At 44.7% G+C, this 19,557-nt stretch overlaps 1 protein-coding gene and 1 long non-coding RNA gene across 2 annotated transcripts in view; one reads left to right on the top strand and one right to left on the bottom strand.

The window, feature by feature from the left end:
* The window catches only part of LOC149470195 (uncharacterized), a 65,797-nt gene that overhangs the window by 27,432 nt on the left and 18,808 nt on the right, over positions 1 to 19,557 (bottom strand). The window lies entirely within an intron of this gene.
* The window catches only part of ITGA8 (integrin subunit alpha 8), a 238,366-nt gene continuing 234,565 nt past the window's right edge, over positions 15,757 to 19,557 (top strand). Inside the window, exon 1 of the mRNA XM_089666320.1 lies at positions 15,757 to 15,950. Within this exon, the coding sequence (XP_089522446.1) occupies positions 15,790 to 15,950 (161 nt within the window). The 5' untranslated portion in view covers positions 15,757 to 15,789. The remainder of the gene's footprint in view (positions 15,951 to 19,557) is intronic.

Below are 19,557 nucleotides of genomic sequence, written 5' to 3'. Positions count from 1 at the left end.
CCTGCATTCACTATATCTGGTCTCCCAGGACCCTGCATTCACTATATCTGGTCTCCCCGGACCCCGCATTCACTATATCTGGTCTCCCCGAACCCTGCATTCACTATATCTGGTCTCCCCGGACCCTGCATTCACTATATCTGGTCTCCCCGGACCCTGCATTCACTATATCTGGTCTCCCCGGACCCTGCATTCACTATATCTGGTCTCCCCGGACCCTGCATTCACTATATCTGGTCTCCCAGGACCCTGCATTCACTATATCTGGTCTCCCCGGACCCTGCATTCACTATATCTGGTCTCCCCGGACTCTGCATTCACTATATCTGGTCTCCCCGAACCCTGCATTCACTATATCTGGTCTCCCCGGACCCTGCATTCACTATATCTGGTCTCCCAGGACCCTGCATTCACTATATCTGGTCTCCCAGGACCCTGCATTCACTATATCTGGTCTCCCAGGACCCTGCATTCACTATATCTGGTCTCCCTGGACCCGGCATTCACTATATCTGGTCTCCCAGGACCCTGCATTCACTATATCTGGTCTCCCCGGGCCCTGCATTCACTATATCTGGTCTCCCCGGGCCCTGCATTCACTATATCTGGTCTCCCCGGGCCCTGCATTCACTATATCTGGTCTCCCCGGACCCTGCATTCACTATATCTGGTCTCCCCGGACCATGCATTCACTATATCTGGTCTCCCCAGGACTCCGCATTCACTATATCTGGTCTCCCAGGACCCTGCATTCACTATATCTGGTCTCCCAGGATCCTGCATCTGGTCTCCCAGGATCCTGCATTCACTATATCTGGTCTCCCAGGACCCTGCATTCACTATATCTGGTCTCCCAGGACCCTGCATTCACTATATCTGGTCTCCCAGGACCCTGCATTCACTATATCTGGTCTCCCAGGATCCTGCATCTGGTCTCCCAGGATCCTGCATTCACTATATCTGATCTCCCACAGTACACACAACATGGAAATGCAATTTTAGTATATATAAACTGCGAAATACATTTTCTCATCAGCAGTTAGAGCAGTCTTGTGACTTCAGCAGAGCACTGGTTAAAGTTTGTAGGAGGAGTTTTCTTTCTGCTCTAGGAGGATGTGAAATCTCTGACCCACGGTCTGGACAATGCTGATTGGCCCTGTGCTGATCAAATGCACCCTCCCAAGAAAAAAAAAACTCTAGCAATACACACCAAACTGAGCATGTGCATGTGATCACAGGTTCAGTCTGTATCAGGTGGTCATTTCAACAAGAGGAGGGCCAGAGAAGACAGGCTCAAACAGCTTTTTTACATAATGCAGAGGATTAACCCCTTAGGTTCCACAGTGAGTATAACAAGCATGCTTTACTGCATATACAGACTGATTTTACTGCTGCGGGTAACACTTTAACACAAAATGTTTTCATTAATTGTAGATAGAGTAAACAAGGGTGAAAATAAAACTACTGTATAGGTAAAACTTTCTGTTCATTAAGATACAGTAAGGGGCAGGGGGTTGTAACCTCTGTCATTTTTTTGCCATCTGTTGCCCATTGGGGAGATTTCCCTTCACTTCCTGTTCCATAGCCAAACCAGGAAGGGAGAGGAGATCCTTGGTTGCCACCAGAACTAGTGTCCCCATTGGAAGATTTCCCCTCTATTCCTGTTCTGGATTTTCTTCCACTTTCAATGATAATGGTGAACAGGGTAAATAGAGGGGGTGAATCTCTCTAATGGGGGCACGGACAGCAATAAAAACCAACAGGTATTCTAATCCATCTCCACTCTATCCAAAACAAAAAAAATGTTTTACCTTTAATTTTACTTTAAAGCCCTTGCCTACATCTCATCAGGGAGATTTGACCTTACATTCTGTCCTGCAGACATAGCAGGAAGTAGAGGAAATCCCTCCATAGTAAGAAGGGGAAATATTTATTAGACAGTTGTCACTGCAACAAGTGTCCCCATTGGAGGATTTCCACTCTATTCCTGGTGACAGCTCAAAATTTAGATTTTTGTACCTCGTCTTGAGTTTTGGCTATAAATAACAATAATTATTGGCACCATTGTCATACTTTATATGATATTATTAGTGACAACTCTTGATGCTAATGCTGTGTTTCCATTCCAGGCTCCTCATTATCTTTGTTTATCCGGAATGTTTAGAACGTTCTTCAGTGTTTATGTGGCTCAGGATACATGAAATTGTCTATTTGCATTCTTCACATGCACAGAACTGCTTTCGTTACGTGACTTAAGTGAGCTCCTCAGATAGTTAATGACAGCACTAAAGAGTGTTTATGCTGAGAGGTTGTGATTTCTTTTTTATTCCATGTAAAAGGTACTTTCTGGAAAAACAAGCAAAACATAAAATTCTGCCTTATTTGGATGTGCTGTTCAGAAGAAAAATAAATCTGAGTCTGTCTCAGAAAACAGAGCTATGACAACAATCTCTGGGTTCTGTATGCCAATTACTCTTTAAAGACAACGCCATTTTATTCAACAGTCATCCACTCCCACACCTGGAGAAGAAGCTTGCCCTCATATATAAACGTTATTGCAGGTACTGGTAATCCAATGTTCACAAGCATTAGGTACTTATAGCTTGAAGGTTCTCAAATGTGTTGTATGTTACAGAATCCTCATTAACGCTTTCATTCAGTAAGGAAGTTCATATAATTTGAATGGGCTACCAATGCATCTCAATGGACCTAAATATGCATCTTTTTACCAGCACACCACAATGCAGGTCCATTGTGATGCAATGGAAATGTGAGACCCAGATTTAGTGATTGGGATTAGATTTATTTTTGGAAGTATCCATTTCTGAGTTGATTATTCTTTTGTATTGTGGAAAAAAAAAGACTTGACTGTCCTTTTAAGGGACCAACGTCACTAAGAAAATGGATCAGTGCAACTGGAATTTTTTCATATGTTATCCCATAATATTTTCTAATTATACATGACTGGACACAGGAGAAGTGTTCAGCTACATAGTCAGCTGCCTTCATAAAACTGGATATGAGCAAGTAGGAGCTGTTAAGACATAGACCAGTATAATGTCCTTAGGAGCAGAGGTTTTGGAGCTCAAAAAAAAGTTAACCAGATTCTGGATTCCTGGTATGGCCCTGTCCACTGTGCACATTCTGGGTGTGAATGATTGGCGACCAGATTTCTTCCATTGTCAATGTCTAAACAGTAAAAAGTACAATCATGTAAGGTAAAGAGAAAATGAAGAGAGAAAGAGAATAAAGAACTTAAGTACATGAGCAATATAAATAGAAAGGTATACAGAATTATTCAGCTACTGACAGAGTAACTCAATCAATCCAAACATGGGTGTTTCTTAATCACGTACTAAATGCCTATAAGTCTTCCAAATTTCCCATTTTCTATCAAATAAGTGCATCTTGTCCAGTAAAGTGTAATGTATTCCCTCCATGAGCATCACAGCATCAATCCTATGCAGAACAGAAGCCAATGGTACTGTGAGGGACCTCCAGTGTAGGGCAATAGCCCATAGGGTGGATATACAAATGGTGTGGATTAGCCTCATAACCTCAGTCTGAACTCCCGAGATATGGGCTCCCAGTAGGCAGAACCAGGGGCGGACTGACCATTTGGAAACTTGGGCACTACCCGAGGGCTCTGGGTCAGTAGGGGGCCCCATGAGATGCCCCTGGTACCATTGGGCAAGGACAAAGGGGCCCCATGATCCCCCATTGCCCGGGGGCCCCATGAGTTGTCAGTCCGCCCCTGGGCAGGACTGCACAGTCAGATGCACCGGAACCCCCGCCATCGCAGAAGCCACCTCCGAGATCCTACCCCACACCAAAGAGAGGCCCGGACAGGTCCAAAATGTATGCCCCAGAGTACCCGCAAGGCCGCAACCACAAAAACATAGGTTAGACGTGTTTGGACTCAGTACCTTTTTATAATGTTGTACAAAGAATATCTGTACTTGTCACTTACAGTATGTATGACACGGATGATTTTGTGTTTATAGAAATGTGTTGATTTTGCGCCTCTGAATTTAGGCCTCTTTCAAAAAAAAACCAAAAAAACAGCCAGAAGAGCCACAGTTATACCAACCCCCAACCACCCACCTAAAAAATAACATACATCCAGATAGGACAATAGATCCCCCCCAGCAACAATGGACCCCCACAGCAAAATACCACCCCAGCAACAACAGACCCCAAGCAGTGACAACAGATCTCCCATCAGCAAGCAAAAATAGACCCCTCCCTCAAAATTAGATCTCTTCCTGAAACAATTGACCTCCCAGCAGCAATAGATCCCTCTCCAGCAACAATAGACCACCATGCAAAAATAGATCCTCTCCAGCAGGGGCGGACTGACCATTTGGAAACTCGGGCACTGCCCGAGGGCCCGGGGCCAGTAGGGGGCCCCATGAGATGCCCTTGGTACCTTTTTCATAGGCTTTTTTTGGGTTTGGGCAAGGACACAGGGGCCCCATGATCCCCTATTGCCCGGGGGCCCCATGAGTTGTCAGTCCGCCTCTGCTCTCCAGTGACAATAGATAACCCAGCAGTCAACAGCAATAGACCCTCCAGCACACCCCAACACCCCTTTCCATTACATTCCTTCAGAGCTGAAGGTGCTGGAACTGCGTTCCCCCATGTTCCCGCTGAAAAAAGCCCTGATGAAAACTCAGTTTTAGTTAGAGCTGTGTGAATGAGCCCTCAAGCACTATAAAGAAGATATCTGGAATTTGCTGCACTCCTCAATCTCTTTATTAAGAAAACATTAATAATATCATCACAAGTACTGCGAAGACAGTCAAATGTTAATGCGTTTCGCATTACAGTGCTTATTTGAGCCCTAAAGCACTGTGTCACAGAAACAATTGCTTTTTTGTTTTTAATTAAATACTGTTTTCACAATGTTTCATCCTTTGATGTAGCTTAGTGCTGCTGATCCCCCACGGCCTCTGCAGCCACTTCATGTCTACCTGTAGTCCACTGATGGCTACATGTCATTTCTCAGGATGGATTTTCTGATGGTGACAACAGTGAACCATGACTGTTTAAACTGGTTCTAAAGCCTGAAGGTTTTTTACCTTCATGCATTATATGCATGAAGGTAAAAGACCTTCAGTGTGAAGCAGCCCCCTCATCCCCTCCCCATTATACTCCCCAGAGCCCAATTCTAATCCAGCAATGTTCAGGAAAGCAGAAGCTGTCCTGGGTCTCTGCTCCTCATTGGCTGAGACAGAGCAGTGGAAGCCATTGGCTTCCACTGCTGTCAATCGTAGCCAGTGAGGAAAGAGTGGGGGCGGGGCCAAGGCGCTCTCTGTGTGTCTCATAGACCCACAGAGGCGGCTCGGGAGCGAGCATGCACGAGTGCCCCAGAGCAAGCAGCGTGCTCTGGGGGCACTCAGCAGGGGTAAGGGGGCCTGGAGCACCGATGGGGGACCCAAGAAGAGTAGGATCAAGGTTGCTCTGTGCAAACCATTGCACAGAGCCGGTAAGTATGACATGTATGTTATTTAAAAACAAATCTGAACCTTTACAATCACTTTAATATGGGATGAAAGCATGGCCAGATCTAGGGGGGGTGCAGAGGTGGCCAATGCCCCCCCAGATTTTAGTTGTGCCCCCCCAAATGCCAATCTTAACCTGCCAATATATTGCCACTATACTGCTCTAACCTGCCACCATACTGCCCTGAGCGTGGGAGAAGGAGCTGTGCCCCTGTCTTTTGCCCTGCCAGCATTGATCCCTGTCCTCTTCCCTGTTGACCTCTGATCCTCTGCCCCCCTGGCATTTCTTACTGCACCCCACTTTGGACAGGCTAGATACGGCCCTGGATGAAATGGTCACTCATAGTATCTACTGAAAGCACATATGACAGGGTGACAATCCAGCAGCACAGTTAGGAGATGGGCATGGACAGTTGTCACCCATAACAGGAAGTGCCTGAACAAGAACATTCATGGCAGGATCATTAGTTATTATTTTCATGAAATCTACAAATGAGAAAGTATTTAAATTGACTTTTGAAATGACATTAACATGTTAAAGCTTATTAGAGATTTTATTGACTGGGTTTGTGCATACTTTATGTACTAGTCTCTATGTCTGCTTCTTTTAGAAACACAATGGATTCTGAAACTCCTGAGTGTTTTTGGATTACTACATTATTAACAAAGAAGACATTCCTTCGGATGCTGCGACATGTGTACAGTCATTAACAAAATTAGCTTCAGCCTGAAGATCAATACACAGTGTTGTTAATGGTGCAGAGTTCCTAATGGCTGTGCGTTGTCCGCTGCTTTCAACAAGTTAACCACGGGAAGTGACTGTTTGATTTTAACTTCATTTGTACCCAGGAGCTTTATATCCCTCAAACACTTCCTTCCATCTCCTTTCTCTGCTGACTCAACGCTCAGGGGGGCTGTTAACAGATTTTTGGCCATGATCTGCAGATGATGGGTTTCTTCAAAAAAATGAGGAAATTAGGAACTCAACATTCTTACATATTCACTTCTGTCTTCTCTTCACTCTGTGCTCATTCAGATGGACGTCTGCCAGCAAGGATCTGCGATTCTTGCAGGTGGAGAATCCAGGGCTGCTGTTAGAAACCACGGGGCCCCATACAGCCAACCTGACAGGGCCCCCCATTAAAAAAAACACAGTTTACTATGCTTCAGGTATGAATGAACACAGTGAATGATCGGTACTGATCACTCATCCTGTTCATTCAGCAGAGAAAGGGGCTAGTAAATGTGACATATTTACCAGACCTTTCCCGCACTCTCTATCCTGATGGATCCTATTGTATGCTTGCAGCTGCCGGCAGGAAGGAAAGGAGGGAAGCCAGCAGCACTGCAGGTGTGGGGGGCCTGAAACTGATCCCCTGTATGATTCTCTCTGCAGCAGCTGAAAGCCAGCGGGATGGAGAGGAAAAGAATCCAGCTTTCAGCTGCTGCAGAGAATGCCATACAGGGGATTGGTTACAGTATTTGTCCCCCCTCCTTACAGTGCTGATCACGCACCCTGCCCACATCCAATTTACCTAGCAGCCTGGGCCCCCCTGCTGGCTTTGGCCCCATACAGGAGGACTGGTGATACCCATTTATCCATGGCCTTGGGAGAGTCTATCCCTGTAGGGTGGCATTGCTGAACTCCTTTTGAAGATGCATGCTTTCTGCATGTCATGCTGATCCTTCATCTTCAGTCCTTTTTTTTTCAGTCATTGACCTTGAGCAAGTATGCAGCAAGTGAATTAAATCTATGTTTTCAATGTATCCACTTACAGATTTCTTAAAGCTCAACTCTAGGCAAATAGCTAAATACACAGTTAAAGCAGAACTATAGGCAAATTTGTTGTTTTTTTTCCATTTAGAAAATAGAGGGTTATACTCCCCTGTCACATTTTTTTTACGCTGCGTCCCATTGCGGAGATTTCCATTCACTTCCTGTCCCATAGCCAAAATTCCCTTGAGGTCCTTCAGGTCACCAGAACTAGTGTCCCCATTGGAAGATTTCCCCTCTATCACTTTTCTGGGGACAACCCAAAATTTGGGATTTTTGTTTACTTTCACTTTCAATAATAATGGTAAATATGACAAATAGAGAGGGGGGGATCTCCTTAAAGGGGGCACAGGCAGCAATAAAATGTGTTCTAATCCATCTCCATTCAATCCAAAATTAATAAAATGTTTTGCCTTTAACTATTGTTTAAAGTACATAATAAGGAAGCTCTTCCTTCCAAATAAATTGTTTCTCTGTCCATCCAGTCCTGGGAATTATACTGCCACCAGTTTGGTGACTTGACTTTTCTCTGCTGCAGGTAAGCAACATAGCTAGGTTTTGTCCCTGTCTCCAGCCTGCGACTGGACAGTGGAAGGGCAGCTGTGGACTGGTGTCTTCTTTCTGCTCTCTCCTCCATTGTCACATTGACTCAACGCACCGCTGATGCACATGCATTGCAGCGCACTACAACGCACGACAATGCAGTGGGGTTGGTTTACTAAAGACAAATAGACTGTGCACTCTGCAAGTGCAGTTGCTCCAGAGCTTAGTAAATGAGCAGAAACTCTGCTGACTTCCATCATCCAATCAAGTGCAAGCAAAAATGCTGTTTTTTTTTTATTATCCTTGCACATGATTGGGTATTCTTGGCAAAGGGACGCTGTACCTAATTTGCTAAGCTCTGGAGCAACTGCAAAGTGCACAGACTATTTGCCTTTAGTAAAGCAACCCCTTTGCCTCTGGAAAATAAGGTACACATCTATTTTTTTTTTTTTTTGCTTCTTCTTGTGCGATGGTAGCCCGTCATTCGAAATAGCTGCTTTAAAGCAACACTTGTTATCATGCAGCATAATGTGTGATATAATGCCCATAAACCTGCATGTGTTAGCACAGCACACCAAACAGGGGCGGACTGACCATTTGGAAACTCGGGCACTGCCCGAGGGCCTGTGGTCAGTAGGGGGCCCCATGAGATGCCCCTGATACCTTTTTCATAGGCTTTTTTGAGTTTGGGCAAGGACACAGGGGCACCATGATCCCCTATTGCCCGGGGGCCCCATGAGTTGTCACTCCCCCCTGACACCAAAGTACATGAGTACTTAGGTGCAGTGATCTCACCCCCAGTGTGCCCAGGAGATATAAATAAACTATTCTATGGTCTAACTGAAATGTTCATTTTTGGTGGACTGATCCTTTAAGTGAGTAGTAAAAATAAAACATACACATACAGTGTAGTGCACCCCCTATCGAGCCGCTGGGGAATTTGGTGCTTGGACATGGATCTGCAAATAGGCCTCCCCAGCTAAGCCTAGCTGTGAGCTCAATGTCTTTTTCCAAGCTTTGTCAAGGATCCTGCACCAGGGAGCAGAACTTCTGCATAGGGGTCTCCTCCTGCAGGGTTGGACCCAGGAACATTGCACTGCCACCACAGGCCTCAGACTATTTATGGGCTCTCTCTCTGCCTTCTGGGTACACATCCCCAGCGATTGGCTGGAGTTCCATAAATATTCAGGCTGATGGTTCTGTCTTTCCTCCCACTATACTTCTAGAAGACGGGGAAGTAAGAGAAATAGCAGTCTGTGAAACACTGAGCAGTCCTAAGCAATCAACCCCTGCTCCACTGATCACAGAGGAGCTAAACTAAAATTACTCAGCGGCATACTCTATACTAGGAGGGTGCTACACAAGTATGCTATAGTTTGCACCTCTATAAAATCCATGGATGATGTAAAATTTCAATGAATACAGGAGCCAGCTCAGTTTATTGTGCAGCGGGACATTAATGCAGCAATAGGATCATATATATATTGGCAAAGACATTTGGTTAAAGAAGATTTTTTATCAGCTTTATTACATACATATTTCCATTGTAATGTTAAATACATGATTTCTAAAAAGAATATTGATCTGACAGTATTCTTACAAGAAAACTCTTAATACAAAAATATGAAACAACACAGAAAAGAAGGAAAAAAACTCAGACGCGTTTCAATCATTCCACATTCTAGATCTTCCTCAGGGGGCATGAGAGACAAAGGACTTTCTAGTAAATATATAAACAATCATAAATGAATTTACCAAAAATAAATAAAGAGATAACCAGATTTTTTGGTTATCTGTTTATTTTTAGTATATTTATTTATGATTGTTTATATATTTACTAGAAAGTCCTTTGTCTCTCATGCCCCTTGAGGAAGGTCTAGAATGTGGAATGATCGAAACGCGTTGGAGTTTTTTTTGTTTTTTTCTGTGTGGTTTCATATTTTTTTATTAAGAGTTTTCTTGTGAGAATACTGTCAGATTAATATTCTTTTTAGAAATGATATTTTTAACATTACAATGGAAATGTGTATGTAATAAAGTTGATAAAAATCTTTTTTAACCAAATGTCTTTTCCAATATATGTATGATCCTATTGCTGCATTAAAGTCCGACTGGGGGTTGTTTGGGTACATGCATTCATACAGGGATGTGCAGCCAGATACTCGATCCTTTTGGTTATGAGTTTATTGTGCAGAAAAGAAATAATAAGCCCTGAACTATTTCGGCCTTCGCTCCTGTACACCCCTTATGGACAAGAGCAACTTTCAGCTATGGGCCTACTGATTTGGCAAACACCTTATCATTATCAGCTTGGACCAATGTAACTGATTGTACTATACCCATGTGATCCCTCTAGAAACTGGAAAAGACTGTAATAGACATTATTGCACATTACTACTCCAGTCATCTCCACTTGCTTTTGGGACCCGTCCTGATTGCTGAAAGCTCAATTGAACTTTTAATTTAAATCAACTAAATGCATTCTAGATGCATATATATATTTATTTCGGAGAGAATATGGAACTTTAGAGCCCTTGTTAGATTAGTATTGCTATCTGTGTCCTCACTCTATTTTTTCTACTGACTACTGCCACCAAGACAGAAAGTGAGGGGAAATCACAAATTTCCTATTGGAAAAATAAAGAAGAATAAAGTCTTTGGAAGAATAAATGAAAGGAAAATTCCTCAAGTGATTCACAGACTACAAAAAATTAAAATGACAGGGGTTTTAACTATTTCCTACTCCAGGGGCCTCCAAACCTTTCAGTACGAGGGCCCACCAGAGTCCCTCTCTTACATCTAGGAGCACCATCATTGTCCCCCCAGGAGTTCCATCAGAGTTCCCTCCTACAACTAGGAGTGCTTATCAGAGTCTCCCCTTACATCCAGGAATGCCCCACACTGTCTCCCTTTATATCCAGTAGTGTCCATCAGAGCCCCCCCTTACATCCACGAATGCCCCTCACCTCCCCCCCCTTATGTCCAGTAGTGCCAATCAGAGTCCCCCCTTACATCCAGGAATGCCCCTCACTGTCTCCCCTTATATCCAGTAGTGTCCATCAGAGCCCCCCCTTACATCCACGAATGCCCCTCAGCCCCCCCCTTATGTCCAGTAGTGCCAATCAGAGTCCCCCATTACATCCAGGAGTGCCCATCAGTCTCATCAAGAGCTTTTGGTCTTATTTGTGCCTGTCTGTGCTACATGTGTTCTAGTGTTGGAGGTGGCCATGCTGTTTTTACCATTCCACTGATGGGTCCTATCAGTGCTCCCTTCTGTATTCCCTTAGTGGGCCACTCTGTCTCTCGTCACAGCTCATGGCCAAGTTGTCTGTATGCCAGTGGTGGACCCTCCAGTTGTTTTCTGCCTTTTGGGGAAGCTGTGTTTTCTAAATTATGAAATTATTTATAAACTAAACCTGTGATGCCTTTCCAGATACCAGATACCATACCTTCAAGCTCTGTGACTCCTGAAGAAGTGAACGTTGCTACACGAAACACGTAGAGATGTTACGCTGAGAGCTTGTGCTATGTAACTCATGGATCATGCAGATTTAACATAATTACATGTTTACACTTTATACAAATTTGATGTTTATTAACTCCTTGGAATATTTTAATATGTCTTTCTAACAATAACAATAAATAATGTGAATTTTTAACTATAACCCAGTATGCCTCGTAAAGTCCCTTGGGCAATGTTTCCTTTTATGTACTATTGTATTGGGGGCTGAGCCACACTCAACCTCACACATCACAGCCTTTCATTTTCTATTCCCCATCAGAGTCTCTCCTACATCCATATTGCCCAGCAGTGTCCCCCCTTACATGCTGGCAGTCCTAGCAACCAACCACGGAGAATGAAGGAGGGAAATCTGCACTGCAGACTGGGGAAGGGTCATGGCTGTCTGCCTGGCAGTGGATGCATCGTTCTGTCTCCGTATTACAATACACAAGACAGGGCATCCACTTCCAGCCAGCTGGGGTATTCTCACAGTTGCTGTGGGCCAGAGAAAATCTTGTAGTAAGTCAGATGTGATCCGCAGGCTATAGTTTGAAGACCCCTTCCCCACTCTAGCCAAACCTAATTTTTTTCTTTCTACTTTCACCAAAGTTAGTTTTTGAACATTTATTTACATAAATTGTATCCTATCATCTATAAATGTCCCTTTTATAACAGTTATTTCTGGTACAAAGCCACTCAAAGTTATTTATACAAAATCAAGATTTTTTTGTATGTTCATTTCGCATATTTGTTATAATGTGACACTGAAAAATACATAATGAGAAAAAATGTTTAAAGTGTAAGTTCACATTTTTTAGAAAAAAAGAAAAAAATAACAAACGCTCCCTCCCTATCTTCTCCCACCAGCCTGTACTTACATTCCCTCTGCTCTTTCACCACCTTTTTAAATGCCTTACTCATGCTCTTTCATCACTCTGTATTTACCTTCTCTACAGGTGCAACTCGAAAAATTAGAATAACGTACAAAAGTTCATTTATTTCAGTAATGCAGCTTAAAAGGTGAAACTAATATATGAGATAGACTCATTACATGCAAAGCAAGATAGCTCAAGCCGTGATTTGTCATAATTGTGATGATTATGGCTTACAGCTCATGAAAACCCCAAATCCACAATCTCAGGAAATTAGAATATTGTGAAAAGGTGCAATATTCTCTGCTCAAAGTGTCCCACTCTAATCAGCTAATTAAGCCATAACACCTGCAAAGGGTTCCTGAGCCTTTAAATGGTCTGTCAGTCTGGTTCAGTAGGAATCACAATCATGGGAAAGACTGCTGACCTGACAGTTGTGCAGAAAACCATCATTGACACCCTCCATAAGGAGGGAAAGCCTCAAAAGGTAATTGCAAACTAAGTTGGATGTTCCCAAAGTGCTGTATCAAAGCACATTAATAGAAAGTTATGTGGAAGGGAAAAGTGTGGAAGAAAAAGGTGCACAAGCAGCAGGGATGGCCGCAGCCTGGAGAGGATTGTCAGGAAAAGGCCATTCAAAAGTGTTGGGGACTTTCACAAGGAGTGGACTGAGGCTGGAGTCAGTGCATCAAGAGCCACCACACACACACAAGGATCCTGGACATGGGCTTCAAATGTCGTATTCCTCTTGTCAAGCCGCTCCTGAACAACAAACAACGTCAGAAGCGTCTTACTTGGGCTAAAGAAAAACAGACCTGGTCTGTTGCTCAGTGGTCCAAAGTCCTCTTTTCTGATGAGAGCAACTTTTGCATCTCATTTGGAAACCAAGGACCCAGAGTATGGAGGAAGAATGGAGAGGCACACACTGCAAGATGCTTGAAGTCCAGTGTGAAGTTTCCACAGTCTATGTTGATTTGGGGAGCCATGTCATCTGCTGGTGTTGGTCCACTGTGTTTCATTAAGTCCAGGGTCAACGCAGCCGTCTACCAGGAGATTTTGGAGCACTTCAAGCTTCCTTCCGCAGATGAGCTTTATGGGGATGCTGACTTCATTTTCCAGCAGGACTTGGCACCTGCCCACACTGCCAAAAGCACCAAAGCCTGGTTCAATGACCGTGGGATTACTGTGCTTGATTGGCCAGCAAACTCACCTGACCTGAACCCCATAGAGAATCTATGGGGCATTGCCAAGAGAAAGATGAGAGACATGAGACCGAACAATGCAAAAGAGCTGAAAGCCGCTATTGAAGCATCCTGGTCTTCCATAACACCTCAGCAGTGCCACAGGCTGATAGCTTCCATGCCACGCCGCATTGAGGCAGTAATTGCTGCAAAAGGGGCCCAAACCAAGTACTGAGTACATATGCATGCTTATACTTTTCAGAGGTCCGATATTGTTCTATGTACAATCCTTGTTTTATTGATTGCATGTAATATTCTAATTTTCTGAGATTGTGGATTTGGGGTTTTCATGAGCTGTAAGCCATAATCATCACAATTATGACAAATCACGGCTTGAACTATCTTGCTTTGCATGTAATGAGTCTATCTCATATATTAGTTTCACCTTTTAAGTTGCATTACTGAAATAAATGAACTTTTGCACGATATTCTAATTTTTCAGGTTTCACCTGTATGTCCCCCTACCACCCTGTACTTACCTTCCATATCTTGCCCCACCACCCTGTATCTTACCTCTCCCACCAGCCAGTACTTACTGTATCTTCCCTATGCTCCTTCACCACCTTGTAAATACCTTACCCATGCTCTTTCACCACCCTGTACATACCATCTTTATGTCTCCCCACTACCTTCCCTTTGCTCCTTCACCACCCAGGTATTTATCTTCCCTTTGATCCCTAGCACCCTGTACTTACCTTCCCAGTGCTCCCCCATTACCCTAAACTTACTATCCCAATATTGCCCCCCCACCATGTAATTACCTTTCTGAATGTCCCCCTACCACCCCGTACTTACCTTCCCAATACACCCCCACTCTGTACTTACCTTCCCAATACACCCCCACCCTGTACTTACTTTTCCAATACACCCCCAATCCTGTACTTGCCTTTCCAATACACCCCACCCTGTACTTAACTTCCCAATACACTCCAATCCTGTACTTACCTGTCCAATACACCCCACCCTGTACTTACCTTCCCAATACACCCCCACCCTGTACTTACTTTCCCAATACACTCCCACCCTGTACTTACTTTCCCAATATACCCCCACCCTGTACTTACTTTCCAATATACCCCCACCCTGTACTTACTTTCCAATACACCCCCAATCCTGTACTTACCTTTCCAATACACCCCACCCTGTACTTAACTTCCCAATACACTCCAATCCTGTACTTACCTGTCCAATACACCCCACCCTGTACTTACCTTCCCAATACACCCCCACCCTGTACTTACCTTCCCAATACACCCCACCCTGTACTTACCTTCCCAATACACTCCCACCCTGTACTTACTTTCCAATATACCCCCACCCTGTACTTACTTTCCCAATACACCCCACCCTGTACTTACCTTCCCAATACACCCCACCCTGTGCTTACCTTCCCAATACACCCCCACCCTGTACTTACTTTCCCAATATACCCCCACCCTGTACTTTCTTTCCCAATACATCCCCACCCTGTACTTACTTTCCCAATACATCCCCACCCTGTACTTACTTTCCCAATACACCCCCACCCTGTACTTACCTTCCCAATACACCCCCACCCTGTACTTTCTTTCCCAATACACCCCCACCCTGTACTTTCTTTCCCAATACATCCCCACCCTGTACTTACTTTCCCAATACACCCCACCCTGTACTTACCTTCCCAATACACTCCCACCCTGTACTTACTTTCCCAATACACCCCCACCCTGTACTTAATCCATTTGGACTGCAGAGCCCTGAAAAATTCCCAGTGTGGGGGAACATGTGACCCTTTTCCCAACCATCCCCCAGCGGCCCATTCGCACTCCGGTAGGTGGTGAAAGAGGTAGGTACAGTATTTCTCAGAGAGTCAGTCCTTACCCTGGAATTTGGCTGTGGATTGGGGAGGGGGTTGGTGGGAAAGTTAGTATATGATGTATATTGCAGGAACCCCAGAACTAAGGCATAGATCCTATACTATCAGGTCAGGACAGGTCGGGGTCGTTTTAATTATGAGAAAAATACATGGAAAAAAGGCAAAACTTTTTTTTAATGTCTTAATCTACAAAATCTAATTTTCAGGAATAATTTCTACAAACATTGTCCACTGAAGCTTCCAAATGTCAGAATGCTGAATTTCTACGAATAACTAGGAACAATCTGTTTGGTAACCCTGCCTTCCCTCCTCCTGGTAGTGCGGGTGAGTCGGGTGAGATGCTGGGTGTTGATGGTGGTCCTCCAGTGCAGTGCCAGCCCAGGCTGCAGCCTCCCAGCCCCTCCCCCTGCCTGCTCCGGGCGCTAAGGGGAGTCAGTGAGCGCTGAGTCGGTCCGCACAGCTCCGCTCTCCTCCGGACTCATCAGTGCCGCCTCCAGGATGCTCCCCGGGATCCCGGCTCTGTCCCTCCTCACCCTGGCCAGCCTGTGCCCGACACTCCCAGCCTTCAACCTGGACACCGACAAGGTCACCGTCTACACCGGAACCCCCGGCAGCTACTTCGGATACTCTGTGGATTTCTATACTCCGGACCCCCGAACGTAAGTCGGATGGCTGACAGTGAGTGATGTGACATCGGGATGCTGAGACCATCAATGGACCATCCCAGATCATTGCTGGACCACACCAGGTTCTGATCAGATGGGACCTAAAGAGGACCTGTCCTGGGGAGATTAGAGAGCCTTCCTCACCCAGGGACCCCAGAGGATGATAGGGGCCCCTGAGCAATGTCTGCCTCCCAGATAAGTAACCATTGACACCAATCATCTGTATAGCTACCTGTAAGGAGGGTTTCTTCCCAATGACCCCCGATGTAAGGGTCATTCTTCTCACTGACCACCAATGTGAGGGACATTCTTCCCACTGGTCACCAATGTGAGGACATTGTTCCTGCTGACCACTAATGTAAGAGACATTCTACCCACTGATCACCAATGTGAGGGACATTCTACCCACTGATCACCAATGTGAGGGACATTCTACCCACTGATCACCAATGTGAGGGACATTGTTCCTACTGATCACCAATGTGAGGGACATTCTTCCCACTGATCACCAATGTGAGGGACATTCTTCCCACTGATCACCAATGTGAGGGGCATAGTTCCTACTGTCCACCAATGTAAAGGACATTCTTCCCACTGATCACCAATGTGAGGGACATTCTTCCCACTGATCACCAATGTGAGGGACATTGTTCCTACTGATCACCAATGTGAGGGACATTCTTCCCACTGATCACCAATGTGAGGGACATTCTTCCCACTGATCACCAATGTGAGGGGCATTGTTTCTACTGACCACCAATGTGAGGGACATTCTTCCCACTGATCACCAATGTAAGAGACATTCTACCCACTGACTTCCAATGTAAGGGACATTCTTCTCACTAACCACCAATGTGAGGGACATTCTTCCCACTGACCACCAATGTGAGGGACATTCTTCCCACTGATCACCAATGTGAAGGGCATTGTTCCTACTGACCACCAATGTAAAGGACATTCTTCCCACTGACCACCAATGTATGGAACATTCTTCCCACTGGCCACCAATGTAAGGGACATTCTATCTAATGACCACCAATGTTAGTGACAATCTTTCTACTGACCCCCAATGTAAAGAACATTCGTCCCACTGACCACCAATGTAAAGAACATTCATCCCACTGACCCCCCAATGTAAGGAGTATTCTCTACACTGCCCACCAATGTAAGAAGCATTCTTCCCACTGACCACCAATGTAAGGGACATTCTTCCCACTGACCACCAATGTAAAGGACATTCTTCCCACTGACCACCAATGTAAGGGACATTCTTCCCCCTTGACAGATCATATAATGGTTCCCTTCTACAAATGACCAGCAATGTAAGGGGGCTCTTCTCCCAATGATCACCACTAAAGGTGGTCCATCTCTCACTAATCATCAATGTAAGGAGCACTTTACTGGCCACCAATGTAAGGGAACACAATTTTTACTGTTTTCTGCAATTTGTACAGTTTTCTATTTTTATTATTATTAGTTTAATTTTTTAAATTATTATTATTATTATTATTGAAACCAATGTTGATGTATAATGCAGTTCTGGGTGTCAGATGTACTAATTATTCCACATTCCTTATTCTTTTATTTATGATCATATAGTAACTTACTGTTCATACTTACACGCTGTGTGTTGTAGATATACTATTTAATAGCAGAGGTTCCCTGAGATCTGAAAGTTATTTCAAGGGCTCCTCCTTGTTAAAAAGGTTGAGAAAGAGGGGTAAAACTGATTCTCCTTCTGAAAACACCGGCTGTCATGTAGATCCTGTGGCTTTAGTGTTTCTAAATCACTGACCTGGAGCAATTATGTAGTTTTGTAGTTCTGAATCTCATGGATTTTGCTCACCTGCTTGTTTAATGCTGTAGCATTGGCTTCCGAAGTCTTGAAGTCATGGACACCAGGCAAGTATCATTTTCAGATCATTGGCATGGACAACTTAGATATTTGTCTGTGTACAGATGAAGACACAGTATTGACAGCCGACAATTAGCGTAGTCAGATGCAGTTTTGGTATTTGTCTCTCTAGAACCATAGTTTGGACAGCCAGGCAACTAGCATTTTCAGTAGTTGTCAATGGCAGTTTTGGTTTCTTTAAAGAGGTAGAGCCATGATATTGACAGCCAGGCAACTGGTAGGGCAGCAATGGTAAATTCCATATTTCTCCTATACAGGATAGTTTTAGATGTTGTGTACTGAGCTAAGCTGAAAATGCAAGTTGCCTGGCTGTCATTATTTTTCTCTAATTCCAGTCATCATCAAGAGTTCTGACTTCAGACTGCCTTTACTGGCTGCATGCTTGTTGTGGATGATTGACTCATGAAGTAGAGAAGTCTGAGAGCCAGGCAGCTGCATTTTCAGAAGGAAGATATGATGGGGTATTTGGCTCAGTGCATGTTTTCTCAGGACTTGGCTTGCTTTCAGCGGTGGGGTCAGGATCAGAAAATTGTCGCAGCACACAGAGGGGACCTGGCAATAACCCCAGCCACTTCCTCTATCTGGGAGATGTCAGACACAAACGCATGTTTGCCAGCTGTGCCTGACATGCCGGGACAGTCCCAAGATTCATAGAAGGTACCTAGGGATCAGGACTCTACAACCTCTCCTTCTCATCCAGTCCTTATCATTAATGAATGAATGGTACTAGTATAGTACTGGAAATCACATGACAAATAGGGTCGCAGCAGTGTGAAATGAGTTTTAGGGCTCGTTCACACTTGGCTGTTTTACCAACGGTTGCCAAACGCCCCTATAGCGTTTGGCAAGCGTTGGTCCGGTGTTTGCGGAGCGTTTTTTAACGCTCCGCAGACGCCGCATGCGCGGTTTAGCGGCATTCTCCGAGCGTTAAAAATGCCCCACAAACGCCTATAATGCAGTTTGAATGGTGTTACCGCTCCACAAACGCCCTGCAACCGCGTCGCAACCGCACTGCAAACGCCGGCCGTGCATTTGCGGAGTGGCACCATAGACTAGAATAGGAGGCGTCAACGCCTCCTGACTTGACCAGAGGTGTCCGTTTTGCTGCGACGCAAACGCTCCCGTTAGAACAGCACCATGTGCTGTAATGTGCAGAATTGGAAGAGGCGTTTGGGAAGCGGTAAAAACATTTCCCAAACGCCTCTCTGCCGCCTGCACACAACGCCAGTGTGAATGTAGCCTTAGTCTGCTTCCATGATTGCTGCCTCCACAGTCCTGTTTGCAGGCACCTCCATTCCCTTGCGGTGTCCTATGGAGCCACTTGTCCTTGCACACTCCCAACATTCACAGGCAGCGAGAGCAGGCTGGATGGGGTGCAAAGTTTAAAGGGGTTGTAAAGGGGTTTTTTAATCATAATGTATTTTCTTCTTTAAGGTAAAAAACCTTTTTATGTGCAGCTCCCCCCCAGCCCCCCCTCAAAGGGGAGATCCGGCCCCTGCCACCTCTCCAAAAAAATTAAAAGTCAGCAGCTACAAATACTGTAGCTGCTGACTTTTATTATTGGGGCACTTACCCATCCTGCATCCAGCAGTGTGCTCACCCAGAACTGATTGGAAGATTTACAATTACTACTATTCACATTTTCTACTCTATTACTAAACCAACTCCAGTCAATAGATGTCTTGG

The sequence above is a fragment of the Staurois parvus genome, unplaced genomic scaffold, assembly GCF_062004578.1.
Source record: "Staurois parvus isolate SC_StPar_1 unplaced genomic scaffold, SC_StPar_1.0 ptg000051l, whole genome shotgun sequence".
In the NCBI taxonomy this organism is placed as follows: Eukaryota; Metazoa; Chordata; class Amphibia; order Anura; family Ranidae; genus Staurois; species Staurois parvus.
Note: the sequence above shows the minus strand (reverse complement) of the source record. Positions and strands in the feature narration are given on the sequence as shown.